Source organism: Staurois parvus, unplaced genomic scaffold, assembly GCF_062004578.1.
Source record: "Staurois parvus isolate SC_StPar_1 unplaced genomic scaffold, SC_StPar_1.0 ptg002292l, whole genome shotgun sequence".
NCBI classification, from domain to species: Eukaryota; Metazoa; Chordata; class Amphibia; order Anura; family Ranidae; genus Staurois; species Staurois parvus.
Window position 1 is genome coordinate 113,589 of NW_028320088.1, and position 19,016 is coordinate 132,604.

At 51.6% G+C, this 19,016-nt stretch overlaps 1 protein-coding gene across 1 annotated transcript in view; it reads right to left on the minus strand.

The window, feature by feature from the left end:
* Positions 1 to 19,016, minus strand: part of LOC149431327 (atrial natriuretic peptide receptor 1-like) — an 88,196-nt gene that overhangs the window by 50,333 nt on the left and 18,847 nt on the right. The window contains exon 2 of the mRNA XM_089665661.1: positions 4,117 to 4,316. Within this exon, the coding sequence (XP_089521787.1) occupies positions 4,117 to 4,316 (200 nt within the window). The remainder of the gene's footprint in view (positions 1 to 4,116; positions 4,317 to 19,016) is intronic.

Here is a 19,016-nt window from a genome sequence, read left to right on the forward strand (position 1 = left end):
GGACGGAGGGGGGATGGGGGCATAATAGAGGGACGGAGGGGGGATGGGGGTATAATAGAGGGACGGAGGGGGGATGGGGGTGTAATAGAGGGACGGAGGGGGGATGGGGGTATAATAGAGGGACGGAGGGGGGATGGGGGTATAATAGAGGGACGGAGGGGGGATGGGGGTATAATAGAGGGACGGAGGGGGGATCGGGGTATAATAGAGGGACGGAGGGGGGATCGGGGTGTAATAGAGGGACGGAGGGGGGATGGGGGTATAATAGAGGGACGGAGGGGGGATCGAGGTATAATAGAGGGACGGAGGGGGGATGGGGGTATATTAGAGGGACGGAGGGGGGATGGGGGTATAATAGAGGGACGGAGGGGGGATGGGGGTATAATAGAGGGACGGAGGGGGGATCGGGGTATAATAGAGGGACGGAGGGGGGATTGGGGGGTATAATAGAGGGACGGAGGGGGGATGGGGGTATAATAGAGGGACGGAGGGGGGATTGGGGGGTATAATAGAGGAACGGAGAGGGGATCGGGGTATAATAGAGGGAGGGAGGGGGGATCGGGGTATAATGGAGGGACGGAGGGGGGATGGGGGTATAATAGAGGGAGGGAGGGGGGATTGGGGGGTATAATAGAGGGACGGAGGGTGGATGGGGGTATAATAGAGGGACGGAGGGGGGATTGGGGGGTATAATAGAGGGACGGAGGGGGGATGGGGGTATAATAGAGGGACGGAGGGGGGATGGGGGTATAATAGAGGGACAGAGGGGGGATTGGGGTACAATAGAGGGACGGAGGGGGGATCGGGGTATAACAGAGGGACGGAGGGGGGATCGGGGTATAATAGAGGGACGGAGGGGGGATGGGGGTATAATAGAGGGACGGAGGGGGGATGGGGGTATAATGGAGGGACGGAGGGGGGATTGGGGGGTATAATAGAGGGACGGAGGGGGGATGGGGGTATAATAGAGGGACGGAGGGGGGATTGGGGGGTATAATAGAGGGACGGAGGGGGGATGGGGGTATAATAGAGGGACGGAGGGGGGATCGGGGTATAATAGAGGGACGGAGGGGGGATGGGGGTATAATAGAGGGACGGAGGGGGGGTGGGGGTATAATAGAGGGACGGAGGGGGGATGGGGGTATAATAGAGGGACGGAAGGGGGATCGGGGTATAATAGAGGGACGGAAGGGGGGTGGGGGTATAATAGAGGGACGGAGGGGGGATGGGGGTATAATAGAGGGACGGAAGGGGGATCGGGGTATAATAGAGGGACGGAGGGGGGATGGGGGTATAATAGAGGGACGGAGGGGGGATGGGGGTATAATAGAGGGACGGAGGGGGGATGGGGGTATAATAGAGGGACGGAGGGGGGATCGGGGTATAATAGAGGGACGGAGGGAGGGATCGGGGTATAATAGAGGGACGGAGGGGGGGATCGGGGTATAATAGAGGGACGGAAGGGGGATCGGGGTATAATAGAGGGACGGAGGGAGGGATCGGGGTATAATAGAGGGACGGAAGGGGGATCGGGGTATAATAGAGGGACGGAGGGGGGATCGGGGTACAATAGAGGGACGGAGGGGGGATCGGGGTACAATAGAGGAACGGAGGGGGATGGGGGTATAATAGAGGGACGGAGGGAGGGATCGGGGTATAATAGAGGGACGGAGGGGGGATGGGGGTATAATAGAGGGACGGAGGGAGGGATCGGGGTATAATAGAGGGACGGAGGGGGTATAATAGAGGGATGGAGGGGGGATGGGGGTATAATAGAGGGACGGAAGGGGGGATGGGGGTATAATAGAGGGACGGAGGGGGGGATCGGGGTATAATAGAGGGACGGAGGGGGTATAATAGAGGGACGGAAGGGGGGATGGGGGTATAATAGAGGGACGGAGGGGGGGATCGGGGTATAATAGAGGGACGGAGGGGGGATGGGGGTATAATAGAGGGGGGGATCGGGGTATAATAGAGGGACGGAGGGGGGATCGGGGTATAATAGAGGGACGGAGGGGGGGATCGGGGTATAATAGAGGGACGGAGGGGGGATCGGGGTATAATAGAGGGACGGAGGGGGGATCGGGGTATAATAGAGGATGGAGGGGGGATGGGGGTATAATAGAGGGACGGAAGGGGGATCGGGGTATAATAGAGGGACGGAGGGGGGGGGATGGGGGTATAATAGAGGGACGGAGGGGGGGGGATGGGGGTATAATAGAGGGACGGAGGGGGGGATCAGGGTATAATAGAGGGACGGAGGGGGGATGGGGGTATAATAGAGGGACGGAGGGGGGGGGGATGGGGGTATAATAGAGGGACGGAGGGGGGGATCAGGGTATAATAGAGGGACGGAGGGGGGATGGGGGTATAATAGAGGGACGGAGGGAGGGATCGGGGTATAATAGAGGGACGGAGGGGGGATCGGGGTATAATAGAGGATGGAGGGGGGATGGGGGTATAATAGAGGGACGGAGGGGGGGGATGGGGGTATAATAGAGGGACGGAGGGGGGGGGGGATGGGGGTATAATAGAGGGACGGAGGGGGGGATCAGGGTATAATAGAGGGACGGAGGGGGGATCAGGGTATAATAGAGGGACGGAGGGGGGATGGGGGTACAATAGAGGGACGGAGGGCGGGCTGGGGTATAATAGAGGGATGGAGGGAGGGATCGGGGTATAATAGAGGGACGGAGGGGGGATGGGGGTATAATAGAGGGACGGAGGGGGGGGATGGGGGTATAATAGAGGGACGGAGGGGGGGATCAGGGTATAATAGAGGGACGGAGGGGGGGATCAGGGTATAATAGAGGGACGGAGGGAGGGATGGGGGTATAATAGAGGGACGGAGGGGGGGATCAGGGTATAATAGAGGGACGGAGGGGGGGATCAGGGTATAATAGAGGGACGGAGGGAGGGATCGGGGTATAATAGAGGGACGGAGGGAGGGATCGGGGTATAATAGAGGGACGGAGGGAGGGATCGGGGTATAATAGAGGGACGGAGGGGGGATGGGGGTATAATAGAGGGACGGAGGGGGGGGATGGGGGTATAATAGAGGGACGGAGGGGGGATGGGGGTGTAATAGAGGGATGGAGGGAGGGATCGGGGTATAATAGAGGGATGGAGGGCGGGCTGGGGTACAATAGGGCGACACGGTTGGGTTGGGGTACAATGGAGGGATAGAGGGTAAAGAAAAAGAGAAATATCTGGAATCTCAGCCCCCCCGCTTAGTTAACCCTTTGCTTCCAGTCCGCCTGATTGGATACAGACCGCGGAGTATGTAGACAGAACTATATACAGCATCGTTGAGTGACGGCTCCCACCTGGGGGCCAGAATCTGTGGGGGGCCCAATCAGCCTAAGTGCTGCTTCCATAGAAGTCACGGGTGACAGGGTGTTCCAGTTCAGTGTGTGTGTGTGTGGGGGGGGATGGTAATGCCATTTTCAGAACTGTCAGTCGCGGAGGCCTAGGGTCACCTTCTGTCATGGCGTCTCTCCTCGTCTCCCTTGCGGCGGGACGACTACGACAAATCCTCCGCCATATAATCGATGAGAACCGACGTGAGCTTAAAGGAAGACTCCGACATTTATTCAGCCGGTCACATTGGGAGTTGTCATGGTGTCACCGGCCTGAAGGTGGTTTTTGATGCGACTCGTTCCATTTGGCTTGCTGTTCCTTATTTCATGATCATGGAATACGATTGATATATATATATATACCGTGTATACAGATATCTGCAGACTCTCCTCATCTTTCCGAGCTCCTCACTAATATTTTCTCGTTTTTTCCGTTTCTCGCTACCTTCCCCTCGTCCATTATTTCCCGCCTTGTCTCTCGGAGACCTCGGCTGCCTTCAAGGAAGCACTCCGTCTCATCCCTTCCTCTGACAATACCCCGCATCCCTTCGTCTGTCAAAACGCATGACTCACAAAGTGTGGAAATATGGAGGGCCCGGGGCCCTAGACACACAAACATTCAGCGGAACACTTATTCCAGTCTGGAGAGCTCAAAGCTACTCGGGGCCTGTGTGAGGATTAACTCCAAAGCTCTGCAAAGTCCTCCATCCGATTTCCTTCCAATAAGCTGCAAAGTTGGCCAGTTGGGTTGGTTTACCTTAAACGCCTCCATGGCGTCGGCGTCGTCGGAGTCGCCTCTGGACCACGGCCGCCGGTAGTCGGGGAAGGTGGAGCCCTGGAGGCTGGCGCCGTAGTTGTCGATGTAGAAGAAGACGTAGTCGCCGGAGCACAGGCCTTGGCGCCAAGCTTGGAGCATGAGTTGGCGTAGGTCGTCCGGAGGGCAGCAGATGTAGATGACTGGAAGAGGAGCAGAAACATGGAAGAGGAGCAGAAACATGGAAGAGGGAAAGAAACACACAAAAAAAGTTGGTCTAATAAAATAGTCAGACTAGGCGTATGCAACACGGTCCTTCCACCATCTTGGTACCCCACTTTCACCAGTTTCCTGAAAAGACTACACCGCTAACCTCAAGATACCCCCAAACCTCAGGCACAATGTACATTGCTACGGCAACCAATACAATATATTCCAGTGATAGGTCCCAAAACCACTTGAGGTTACCACGTTAACAATACCACCAATACTCTGTAGTAGTATTCGTTAACGTGGTAACCTCAAGTGGTTCTGGGACCTACTGTATGTGTAGACCGCCAAACTCACGGCTCCAAATGAAATGCATTACCGTGCCTAACATAATTCTGAAGAAAACCAACAATCTCATGACCATGACCATGAATCTCATTGGTCCAGAAGAAATTAATGGAAGTAGCCATAGAACTACATCTCCTCTTCCTGCATGCAGGAGAGAACCGGCCGCCAGGACCAATCAACAACTGAGGATATGGCAGCCTGGATCATGGATGTGGTTGACCATGGATCTGATTGATCATGGACCTGGTTAATTGTGGATCTGGTTGATCATGGATGAGGTCGATTGTGGATCTGGTTGATCTTGATTCTGGTTGACAATGGATCTGGATGACCATGGATCTGGTTGTTCATGGATCTGGTTATTCATGGATCTGATTGACCATGGATCTGGTTATACATGGATCTGGTTGACCACAGACCTGGTTGATCATGGATCTGGTTGATCAAGTTCTAGAATGACCATGGATCTGGTTGACCATGGATCTGATTGATCATGGACCTGGTCGATTGTGGATCTGGTTGATCATGGACGAGGTTGATTGTGGATCTGGTTGATCTTGATTCTGGTTGACAATGGATCTGGATAACCATGGATCTGGTTGACCACAGATCTGGTTGTTCATGGATCTGATTGACCATGGATCTGGTTGATCACAGACCTAGTTGACCATGGATCTGGTTGGCCACAGATCTGGTTGTTCATGGATCTGATTGACCATGGATCTGGTTGATCACAGACCTAGTTGACCATGGATCTGGTTGATCAAGCTCTAGAATGACCATGGATCTGGCTGACCATGGATCTGGATGATCACAGACCTGGTTGATCATGAATATTAATAATCATGGATCTGGTTGATCACAGACCTAGTTGACCATGAATCTGGTTGACCACAGATCTGGTTGTTCATGGATCTGATTGACCATGGATCTGGTTGATCGCAGACCTAGTTGACCATGGATCTGGTTGGCCACAGATCTGGTTGTTCATGGATCTGATTGACTGTGGATCTGGTTGATCACAGACCTAGTTGACCATGGATCTGGTTGATCACAGACCTAGTTGATCACAGACCTAGTTGATCAAGCTCTAGAATGACCATGGATCTAGCTGACCATGGATCTGGATGATCACAGACCTGGTTGATCATGAATATTAATAATCATGGATCTGGTTGATCATTGATCTAGTTGACCATGGATAATTCGGTAATAGGCTTCCTACAGAGTGAAGCAGAAGATTAGGGGAAAGGACATGGAAAGGAATTCGGCATTTTTCTGTACAGGATGTAAAAGAGCAGCTGGTAGATAAGGGATGGGGCCAATTTTGCTGAGGGACCCTGACTCCATGAGCCCAGAGCAGTCGAACCATCTGCACCCCTTCTAGCTGCTGTCTAAACTTCAGCCCTATGGATATAAGATCGCCCTAGCAGAGATCGAATTGCCTGATGGCTTGGATAAGACTCTGGTTTGTTGGTGGGCATGTTGTGGTAGCGATTGAAGAAAAATGCCACAAATTGTGAACTGACTTCTGAGGATTGTCCATACTACGATGGCTACAATTCCGGAGGAGAAAAACAACAGACTACTGTAAGATGAGCAAAAACCTGGTGCTACGGCTGCAGAACTTCGTCTTACAAGACGATAATTCCTTCAATAAATAGATGCAGTAATTCGTCTGCCGGGTTTCAAAGGAACCAGCGACGATGGGCACTCGTCGTTCATGAGAGCCATCAACCCGGCCAGGTGCGGGAGGTGAATCTGTTATTGACTGCCAGCTAGAGAAATTTGGAGGCAATTTAACGGCTTCGAGTTGTTGCGGCTTCAGCCGTACAGCTGGGTGTCATTAATTCTCTTTGTCAGAGAGTTTCATTTATTAGTTTCTCATGTACGTAATTTTCAGACTTGTCTTTCTCCAACAACATGGGGGACCCGACACGCTCTCAGCCTTCAAGAGCCTCAGCACTTCTATTTTGTTCTGCATTTTTTTTTTTTTTATGCTGACAACGAATGACATTCCGTTCGCTGGCAATTAACCCGTTCTTGTTGAACAATGCGAGGGAGCCGTGGTCTTGCCTTTCTCTGCTCTGTTAATTCGTTCCTCATCCATAACCCAAAAGAACAAGCAGGGCCGGCCAGTGAACAGGCTTCAGAAATGAGAAATTGACTTCCACCGACCACCTGAGGAACATCGGACACGGAATGTGTTTTGTTCAAATTGGTAACAATATAAATGAACACAAGACAGCAGTGTAACAATCACAAAGGATTCGTGGAAATTAGAACAACGAATTCACAGGACAAGAATGTCTTTCTATAAACAATACATTGTGCCTAATTCTATGACTCAAACATACTTCCTTAAATTGTACTGAACCCAAAATAATCTCGACAGCTGAAGACCTAATAGAGATCCTCCAAAACAGGCCCAGTGAGAGGATGGGTTCCAAAACCACACGTACCTGCCACGAGGACTGAACACCGAAAACTGAAACAATCCTGCTACCCAAAATCCAACACAATTCTACCAACCCAAAAAACCCAACACTGACCTGCCACCAAAAACTCAACCCAGACCTGCCACTCAAAACTCAACACATTCCCGCCACCCAAAACCCAACACAATCCTACCAACTAAAACTCAACACATTCCCGCCACCCAAAACTCAACACAATCCTACCAACTAAAACCCAACACAGACCTGCCACCAAAAACTCAACCCAGACCTGCCACCAAAATCTCAACACGTTCCCGCCACCCAAAACCCAACACAATCCTACCAACTAAAACTCAACACATTCCCGCCACCCAAAAAAAAAAACACATTCCCGCCACCCAAAACCCAACACGTTCCCGCCACCCAAAACATGACACATTCCCATCACTCAAAACCCAACACAATCCTACCAACTAAAACACACTCCTACCTACTAAAACCCAACATGATCCTACCACCCAAAACCCAACAAAACCAACTAAAACTGAACACATTCCTGCTACCCAAAACCCAACACATTCCCGCCACCCAAAACCCAACACAATCCTACCAACTAAAACCCAACACATTCCTGCCACCCAAAACCCAACACAATCCTACAAACTAAAACCCAACACAGACCTACCACACAAAACGCAACACGTTTCTTCCACCCAAGACCCAACACAATCCTACCAACTAAAACCCAACACATGATACAGCCAAAACCCATAGCAATCGAACCTACTGAACCCAACACAATACAGCCACCCAAAACCCAAGATGGTCCTACCACCCAAAACCCAAAAAATGCTCAACACCACACAATCTTGTCAAGCAACACGTGACACAGTCAAAACCCGTAGCAATTGTGCCTACAGAACCCAACACGATCCTACCGACTAAAACCAATTCCTGCCAGCCAAAACCCAACACAATCCTACAAACCAACACCCAAGAAATCCTGCCAACTATTCTCAACACCACACAATCTTGTTAACCAACACGTGACACAGCCAAAACCCATAGCAATCGTGCCTACCGAACCCAACACAATACTGCAACCCAAAACCCAAGATGGTCCTATCATCCAAAACCCAAGACAAGGCTGTCTACCAGAATCAACACACTTCAACACAATTCTGTCAACCAACACCAAAAACAACCCTGCCTACCAAACCCAACACAACCCTGCCTATCAAACCCAACACAACCCTACCTACCAAACCCAACACAACCCTGCCTACCAAACCCAACACAACCCTGCCTACCAAACCCAACACAACCCTGCCTACCAAACCCAACACAACCCTGCCTACCAAACCCAACACAACCCTGCCTACCAGACCCAACACAACCCTGCCTACCAGACCCAACACAACCCTGCCTACCAAACCCAACACAACCCTGCCTACCAAACCCAACACAACCCTGCCTACCAAACCCAACACAACCCTGCCTACCAAACCCAACACAACCCTGCCTACCAAACCCAACACAACCCTGCCTACCAAACCCAACACAACCCTGCCTACCAAACCCAACACAACCCTGCCTACCAAACCCAACACAACCCTGCCTACCAAACCCAACACAACCCTACCTACCAGACCCAACACAACCCTACCTACCAGACCCAACACAAACCTACCTACCAGACCCAACACAACCCTGCCTACCAAACCCAACACAACCCTTCCTACCAAACCCAACACAACCCTGCCTACCAAACCCAACACAAACCTACCTACCAAACCCAACACAACCCTTCCTACCAAACCCAACACAACCCTGCCTACCAAACCCAACACAACCCTGCCTACCAAACCCAACACAACCCTACCTACCAAACCCAACACAACCCTTCCTACCAAACCCAACACAACCCTGCCTACCAAAAAAATAACACCCCTGTCTACAAAAAACAACTCAAACCTGACACCCCGACACCCCATACTACTAGAGATACTAGAGAAAATGTTCCTTCCAGAAGCTGAATATGGTCCATCAAACACAATCTTGCCAACCAGACCCAACTCACTCCCAGTTTCGGAACGTTTCTACCAAAACCCAAACATGATCCAACCAACGCAGTCATGCCAACCGCACTCAATGCCATTCACCCTACAAGCACAAATCAAAGGCAATTTGGGAAACCAGAAACCATACAGAAATTTCATCCATGAGAGCAGATCTGTGGAGGAACCACGCAGACACCTGAAGGAGAAGGAGGTTGTGTCCTTAATGCGATGCACAGTTGGGTACACACTCAAGGGGGATCCTAAATCTGTTTTTGGATTTTCCGGTTGGATTAGGGTCACCATGGCAGGCTTACAAAAATAGGGCACCTTTCTTCCTACTGACACCATCGATGGGGCACCTTTCTTCCTACTGACAACATTGATGGGGCACCTTTATTCCTACTAACACCATCAGTGGGGCTTTTTTTTTCCTACTGACACCATCGATGGGCCACCTTTCTTCCTACTGACACCATCGATGGGGCTCCTTTCTTCGTACTGACACCATCGATGGGGCACCTTTCTTCCTACTGACACCATCGATGGGGCACCTTTCTTCCTACTGACACCATCGATGGGGCACCTTTCTTCCTACTGACACCATCGATGGGGCACCTTTCTTCATACTGACACCATCAATGGGGCTCCTTTCTTTCTACTGACACCATCAATGGGGCACCTTTCTTCCTACCTGACACCATCAATGGGGCTCCTTTCTTCCTACTGACACCATCGATGGGGCTCCTTTCTTCGTACTGACACCATCGATGGGGCACCTTTCTTCCTACTGACACCATCGATGGGGCACCTTTCTTCCTACTGACACCATCGATGGGGCACCTTTCTTCCTACTGACACCATCGATGGGGCACCTTTCTTCCTACTGACACCATCAATGGGGCTCCTTTCCTTTTCTACTGACACCATCAATGGGGCACCTTTCTTCCTACTGACACCATCAATGGGGCTCCTTTCTTCCTACTGACACCATCAATGGGGCACCTTTCTTCCTACTGACACCATTGATGGGGCACCTTACTTTCTACTGAAACCATCGATGGGGCACCTTACTTTCTACTGAAACCATCAATGGGGCACCTTTATTCCTACTGACACCATCGATGGGCCACCTTTCTTCCTACCGACACCATCGATGGGCCACCTTTCTTCCTACTGACACCAATGATGGGGCACCTTTCTTCCTACTGACACCAATGATGGGGCACCTTTCTTCCTACTGACACCATCAATGGGGCACCTTTATTCCTACTGACAGCATCGATGGGGCACCTTTCTTCCTACTGACACCATCAATGGGGCTCCTTTCTTTCTACTGACACCATCAATGGGGCTCCTTTCTTTCTACTGACACCATCAATGGGGCACCTTTCTTCCTACTGACACCATCGATGAGGCACCTTTCTTCCTACTGACACCATCGATGGGGCACCTTTCTTCCTACTGACACCATCGATGGGGCACCTTTCTTCCTACTGACACCATCGATGGGGCACCTTTCTTCCTACTGACACCATCGATGGGGCACCTTTCTTCCTACTAACACTGATGTTCGGTGCTCCAGCCCTCCAGGCCCCAACTTAAAGGGGCACTCTGGCCTAACCTGTAGATGTTCCCAGTGGATCAATCTAGGCCTTTTATTCTGATGATGCTGAGTAACGTTGCCACCCATGTTTGGGAACACCAACTCCTGAGCCCAAGAATGACCCACTGCTGACATCTCTCTATCACCCCATTCTTGTTGACACCCCATTTTCAGTCTCCTGGAAGCACTGGGGCCCAGGGAAGGCATTTTTATTTTTCAGGGGGAACCTTCCCAAGATGGAACAATGAGAGAGGCTGCAGTCCCGCCCACAGACCTACCGAAAGCCCTGCTCAATCTATGAAAACCACATTAAACTCAGACGGAGAAAAAGCCGAGCTCTCTTACGAACGACTCCTGGAAATCATTCCCGTCTCCCTGATTGGTGTCACTTATCTCAGGTTGGCTCCTGAAGCGCACATTAAGCTACGGCGGGGAACATGGAAATCATATGAACGATCCTTCGGAGAGATGATGATTGCTGCTGATGAGAGATGGAATCACCACCGCAAGGTGACAAGACGGGGGGGGCCCGACACGCATAGCTGACACCGGTTGTCCCCCCCAGAGCAGCCCAGCGGTGTCACTTCTAATGCGCCTGTTTAAAATGCTAAATGTAATGGGAACCTTGGTGTTTACCTGATGAATAATAGATGATGGAACCTCCCACGCCTCATTACTGACACTTAGCCTGCCTTCCCTGCCGCTCAACCAGTCAAATGCCCACTGGGGGGGGGGGGGGGGGGCATGGTGTCAGTCACCCTACCAGGTGAGGGAATGTTAAAGAGGACCTCAGTCACCGGAATTCCAACACTGCCCGGAGTTTCCCTTTAATTTGTTCATTCTCTGAAATATGCAGATTTCTTCCCTCGGCTGTAGGAAGAGATCTTTACGGTAAGAGCGTGGGATGGTGCGGCAGGGATGGTGTCAGTAGGAAGAAAGGAGCCCCATTGATGGTGTCAGTAGGAAGAAAGGAGCAACATTGATGGTGTCAGTAGGAAGAACGGAGCCCCATTGATGGTGTCAATAGGAAGAAAGGTGCCCCATCGATGGTGTCAGTAGGATGAAAGTGCCCCATCGATGGTGTCAGTAGGAAGAAAGGAGCCCCATGGATGGTGTCAGTAGGAAGAAAGGTGCCCCATGGATGGTGTCAGTAGGAAGAAAGGTGCCCCATTGATGGTGTCAGTAGGAAGAAAGGTGCCCCATGGATGGTGTCAGTAGGAAGAAAGGTGCCCCATGGATGGTGTCAATGGAAAGAAAGGAGACCCATTGATGGTGTCAGTAGGAAGAAAGGTGCCCCATCGATGGTATCAGCAGGAAGAAAGGATCCCCATCGATGGTATCAGTAAGAAGAATGGAGCCCCATTGATGGTGTCAGTAGGAAGAAAGGAGCCCCATTGATGGTGTCAGTAGGAAGAAAGGTGCCCCATGGATGGTGTCAGTAGGAAGAAAGGTGCCCCATGGATGGTGTCAGTAGGAAGAAAGGTGCCCCATTGATGGTGTCAGTAGGAAGAAAGGTGCCCCATTGATGGTGTCAGTAGGAAGAATGGAGCCCCATTGATGGTGTCAGTAGGAAGAAAGGAGCCCCATTGATGGTGTCAGTAGGAAGAAAGGAGCCCCATTGATGGTGTCAGTAGGAAGAAAGGTGCCCCATGGATGGTGTCAGTAGGAAGAAAGGTGCCCCATTGATGGTGTCAGTAGGAAGAAAGGTGCCCCAGTGATGGTGTCAGTAGGAAGAATGGAGCCCCATTGATGGTGTCAGTAGGAAGAAAGGAGCCCCATTGATGGTGTCAGTAGGAAGAAAGGAGCCCCATTGATGGTGTCAGTAGGAAGAAAGGTGCCCCATGGATGGTGTCAGTAGGAAGAAAGGTGCCCCATGGATGGTGTCAGTAGGAAGAAAGGTGCCCCATTGATGGTGTCAGTAGGAAGAAAGGTGCCCCATTGATGGTGTCAGTAGGAAGAATGGAGCCCCATTGATGGTGTCAGTAGGAAGAAAGGAGCCCCATTGATGGTGTCAGTAGGAAGAAAGGAGCCCCATTGATGGTGTCAGTAGGAAGAAAGGTGCCCCATTGATGGTGTCAGTAGGAAGAAAGGTGCCCCATGGATGGTGTCATTGGGAAGAACGGAGCCCCATCATTGGTGTCAGTAGGAAGAAAGGTGCCCCATTGATGGTGTCAGTAGGAAGAAAAGTGCCCCAATTATGGTGTCAGTAGGAACAAAGATGCCCCATTGATGGTGTCAGTAGGAAGAAAGGTGTCCCATTGATGTTGTCGGTAGGAAGAAAGGTGCCCCATTGATGGTGTCATTGGGAAGAACGGAGCCCCATCAATGGTATCAGTAGGATGAAACGTGCCCCATCATTGGTGTCAGTAGGAAGAAAGAAGACCCATGGATGGTGTCAGTAGGAAGAAAGGTGCCCCATTGATGGTGTCAGTAGGAAGAAAGGTGCCCCATGGATGGTGTCAGTAGGAAGAAAGGTGCCCCATTGATGGTGTCAGTAGGAAGAAAGGTGCCCCATGGATGGTGTCAGTAGGAAGAAAAGTGCCCCATTGATGGTGTCATTACCTGTTAATGAGATCTGCCAGCACAGTACAGACAGGCTTCATAATGGCAAACATGAATTCCCCCGCCCCCTCCCTAACATTACAGAGGAGGGGGGAGGGGGAACCTGGGGGGGGTTCAGTCATTTCTATGTCCTGTGAATGGGGAGGAAGTTTGTGAGAAGACTGGGTGTCACCCATCGGTGTCAGTGAAGTCCATGGATCCATGGGACTTGCGCTCTCATAGGTAACAGTTGGCGCGGTTGGGCGGTAATATCTATCCAGCGGAATGTCGTTTCCTCCCCCCCCCCCCCCCGTGATGGAGCTGTCCCGGGTTTGTGTGCTTCCCGTACAATTCTACCATCTGTTACCACCCCCCAGGGGTAGCGTCCCATATGTCCCGGCTCAGATCACCAATACCTTTCTAGTGCAGCGCTGAGCGCCAAAACCCACCGAGGTGCCTCTGAGCCGACAATTACTTCACAAGGAGAGGGTTACAGAACAATATATATATATACATTGTATACAGTCCGGGGGGGGGGTCACTTCTGGGAGATATATATATATATACACATTGTATACAGTCCGGGGGGGGGGGTCACTTCTGGGAGATATATATATATACATTGTATACAGTCCGGGGGAGGGGGGGTCACTTCTGGGGGATACTATATATATACATTGTATACAGTCCGGGGGAGGGGGGGGTCACTTCTGGGAGATATATATATATATATACATTGTATACAGTCCGGGGGAGGGGGGGGTCACTTCTGGGGGATACTATATATATACATTGTATACAGTCCGGGGGAGGGGGGGTCACTTCTGGGAGATATATATATATACATTGTATACAGTCCGGGGGAGGGGGGGTCACTTCTGGGAGATATATATATATACATTGTATACAGTCCGGGGGGGGGGTCACTTCTGGGGGATACTATATATATACATTGTATACAGTCCGGGGGAGGGGGGGGTCACTTCTGGGAGATATATATATATATATACATTGTATACAGTCCGGGGGAGGGGGGGTCACTTCTGGGAGATATATATATATATATACATTGTATACAGTCCGGGGGAGGGGGGGTCACTTCTGGGGGATACTATATATATACATTGTATACAGTCCGGGGGAGGGGGGGTCACTTCTGGGAGATATATATATATATATACATTGTATACAGTCCGGGGGGGGGGCTCACTTCTGGGAGATATATATATATACATTGTATACAGTCCGGGGGAGGGGGGGCTCACTTCTGGGAGATATATATATATACATTGTATACAGTCCGGGGGGGGGGCTCACTTCTGGGAGATATATATATATACATTGTATACAGTCCGGGGGAGGGGGGGTCACTTCTGGGAGATATATATATATACATTGTATACAGTCCGGGGGAGGGGGGGTCACTTCTGGGAGATATATATATATACATTGTATACAGTCCGGGGGAGGGGGGGTCACTTCTGGGGGATACTATATATATACATTGTATACAGTCCGGGGGAGGGGGGGTCACTTCTGGGAGATATATATATATACATTGTATACAGTCCGGGGGAGGGGGGGCTCACTTCTGGGAGATATATATATATATACATTGTATACAGTCCAGGGGAGGGGGGGTCACTTCTGGGAGATATATATATATACATTGTATACAGTCCGGGGGAGGGGGGGGCTCACTTCTGGGAGATATATATATATATATATATATACATTGTATACAGTCCGGGGGAGGGGGGGGCTCACTTCTGGGAGATATATATATATATATATATATACATTGTATACAGTCCGGGGGAGGGGGGGCTCACTTCTGGGAGATATATATATATATATATATATACATTGTATACAGTCCGGGGGAGGGGGGGTCACTTCTGGGGGATACTATATATATACATTGTATACAGTCCGGGGGAGGGGGGGTCACTTCTGGGAGGTATATATATATATACATTGTATACAGTCCGGGGGGGGGGGGGCTCACTTCTGGGAGGTGCTGTATATATATATACATTGTATACAGTCCGGGGGGGGGGTCACTTCTGGGAGATATATATATATATACATTGTATACAGTCCGGGGGGGGGTCACTTCTGGGAGGTGCTGTATATATATATAAATGATACAATGTATATAATAATATTGATAATGATCTTCTGGTGACATTCGGACAGGAATGGAGAATTAACATGTTTTGTGATTATTCTTTTCTGTTTGATAAGGAAATATTCCCTCTAATTAATAAAAATTAGGAGGGGGGGATCCAGGAGCACTGGGGGGGGGGGATCCAGGAGCACTGAGGAAGGGGGATCCAGGAGCACTGAGGGGGAGATCCAGGAGCACTGAGGGGGAGATCCAGGAGCACCAAGAAGGGGGGGATCTAGGAGCACCGGGGGGGGGATCCAGGAACACTGAGGAAGGGGGATCCAGGAGCACCGAGAAGGGGGGGGGAATCTAGGAGCACCACGGGGGATCCAGGAGCACTGAGGAGGGGTGGGATCCAGGAGCACCGAGAAGGGGGGGGATCCAAGAGCACCGGGGGGGGGGATCCAGGAGCACTGAAGGGGGGGGATCCAGGAGCACCGAGAAGGGGGGGGGATCCAGGAGCACCAAGGAGGGGGGGGGATCCAGGAGCACAGAGAAAGGGGGGGGGATCCAGGAGCACTAAGGAGGGGGGGGGATCCAGGAGCATTGAGAAGGGGGGGATCCAGGAGTACTCAGAAGGGGGGGGATCCAGGAGCACCAAGGAGGGGGGGGGATCCAGGAGCACAGAGAAAGGGGGGGGGATCCAGGAGCACTGAGGAGGAGGGGGGATCCAGGAGCATTGAGAAGGGGGGGATCCAGGAGCACCCAGAAGGGGGGGGATCCAGGAGCACCGAGGGGAGTCAGATCCATAAGCACCAAGGGGGGGGGGCAGATTCAGGAGCACCGAGGGGGGGGGGTGTCGGGGTAATTGGCATTGATTCGGTACGGAAGTCGATCGGAGGCGGCGCGGCGTTCCTGTAATTAATTGGAGTCGTCAGTTGAAGAACTCTCCGCGGGTCTCGTCTGTCGCTTCACTCTGGCAGCGCGGCCGCGGGGTGGGGGGGGGAGGGGGGTCCAGGGTTAGTTTTGAGGTTTGTCTATGTTTTGGGGGGGGGGGTAAGGTGTAAAATGCCCCCCCACATAAGAGAACAAAAGTAATTGGATTTCCAGAACAATCAGAATATTGATCGGGAGCCGAGAGACTTGATAACGAGCTCAGATTTCCCATAATGCCTTGTGCGCGGGTTCTAGGACGGCCGGCGGATCGATGAGGACAGTTTGGGGGGCGGATCTGGAGATACTATAATTGGCTGGTCACCTGACCGAGCGATCCTGCACAGCCCAGAACGTTCCGGAAGGAGGGCAGGTCCCGGGACCTCAGAGACCGTCCTGGAGAGTCCTACCACCACCTAGAGAGAGAGGGGCCACCAAACACCGCGTCCCGGGGCCACCAAACACCGCGTCCCGGGGCCACCAAACACCGCGTCCTGGGGCCACCAAACACTGCATCCCGGGGCCACCAAACACCGCGTCCCGGGCCACCAAACACAGCATCCCGGGGCCACCAAACACCGTCTCCCGGGGCCACCAAACACTGCGTCCCGGGGCCACCAAACACTGCGTCCCGGGGCCACCAAACACCATCTCCTGGGGCCACCAAACACTGCGTCCCGGGGCCACCAAACACCGAGTCCCAGGGCCACCAAACACTGCGTCCCGGGGCCACCAAACACCGAGTCCCAGGGCCACCAAACACCGCGTCCCAGGGCCACCAAACACAGCGTCCCAGGGCCACCAAACACCAAGTCCCGGGGCCACCAAACACCGTCTCCTGGGGCCACCAAACACTGCGTCCCGGGGCCACCAAACACCGAGTCCCAGGGCCACCAAACACTGCGTCCTGGGGCCACCAGCCAATGAGTGATGAGGAAAAGGAAGAGGTCTTCCAGAAGATCAGAGGTATCCCGGACATCATACATCCATGGAGCTTCATCCTCGACACTGACCTAACCTCCCAACCCAGATATTGACCTAACCTCCCAACTCATCCTCAGTACTGACCTAACCTCCCAACTCATCCTCAATACTGACCTAACCTTCCAACTTGGATACTGACCTACCTCCCAACTCATCACCGACACTGACCTAACCTCCCAACCCAGATATTGACCTAACCTCCCAACTCATCCTCAACACTGACCTAACCTCCCAACTCATCCTCAACACTGACCTAACCTCCCAACTCATCCTCAACACTGACCTAACCTCCCAACTCATCCTCAACACTTACCTAACCTCCCAACTCATCCTCAGTACTGACCTAACCTCCCAACTCATCACCGACACTGACCTAACCTCCCAACCCAGATATTGACCTAACCTCCCAACTCATCCTCAACACTGACCTAACCTCCCAACTCATCCTCAACACTGACCTAACCTCCCAACTCATCCTCAACACTGACCTAACCTCCCAACTCATCCTCAACACTTACCTAACCTCCCAACTCATCCTCAGTACTGACCTAACCTCCCAACTCATCCTCAACACTGACCTAACCTCCCAACTCATCCTCAACACTGACCTAACCTCCTAACTCATCCTCAGTACTGACCTAACCTCCCAACTCATCCTCAGTACTGACCTAACCTCCCAACTCATCCTCAATACTGACCTAACCTCCCAACCCAGATATTGACCTAACCTCCCAACTCATCCTCAACACTGACCTAACCTCCCAACTCATCCCCGACACTGACCTAACCTCCCAACTCATCCTCAGTACTGACCTAACCTTCCAACCTGGATACTGACCTAACCTCCCAACCCAGATATTGACCTACCTCCCAATTCATCCTCGATAATGACCTAACCTTCCAACCCGGATATTGACCTTCCATAGTCTGATCACCAGGGGAGGAGAGACTGAGGAAATGACTCCTCCTCCTTCTACAAAATTACAATGTATAGTCTGATCCCTGGGGGAGGAGATTGAGGAAATGCCGCCTCCCCCTAATTAAACCCATAAATCTTTATTGTACAACAGAGGCGGGGACGATCCGTGGAGAGACGGGGTGATGGGCGCCAATATGAGACGGCAACGGAATGTCCGGTAATAGCTCTATCATCCAGTCTGCAATTGCTGGGTGGTTAGGTCAGGATCACACATGGTAGGGTATGTGGGACAGCATTACAAGTTAGTTGGGAGGTTAGGTCCCTATCATATATGTGATCAGAGTGCAGGCAAATGTTGGAGGTGGGTTGGGAGGTTAGGTCAGTATTGGAGGAGAGTTGGGAGGTTAGGTCAGTATTGGAGGTGGGTTGGGAGGTTAGGTCAGTATTGGAGGAGAGTTATTGGAGGAGAGTTGGGAGGTTAGGTCGGTATTGGAGGAGAGTTGGGAGGTTAGGTCAGTATTGGAGGTGGGTTGGGAGGTTAGGTCAGTATTGGAGGTGGGTTGGGAGGTTAGATGAGTATTGGAGGAGAGTTGGGAGGTTAGGTCAGTATTGGAGGAGAGTTGGGAGGTTAGGTCGGTATTGGAGGAGAGTTGGAAGGTTAGGTCAGTATTGGAGGTGGGTTGGGAGGTTAGGTCAGTATTGGAGGTGGGTTGGGAGGTTAGGTCAGTATTGGAGGAGAGTTGGGAGGTTAGGTCAG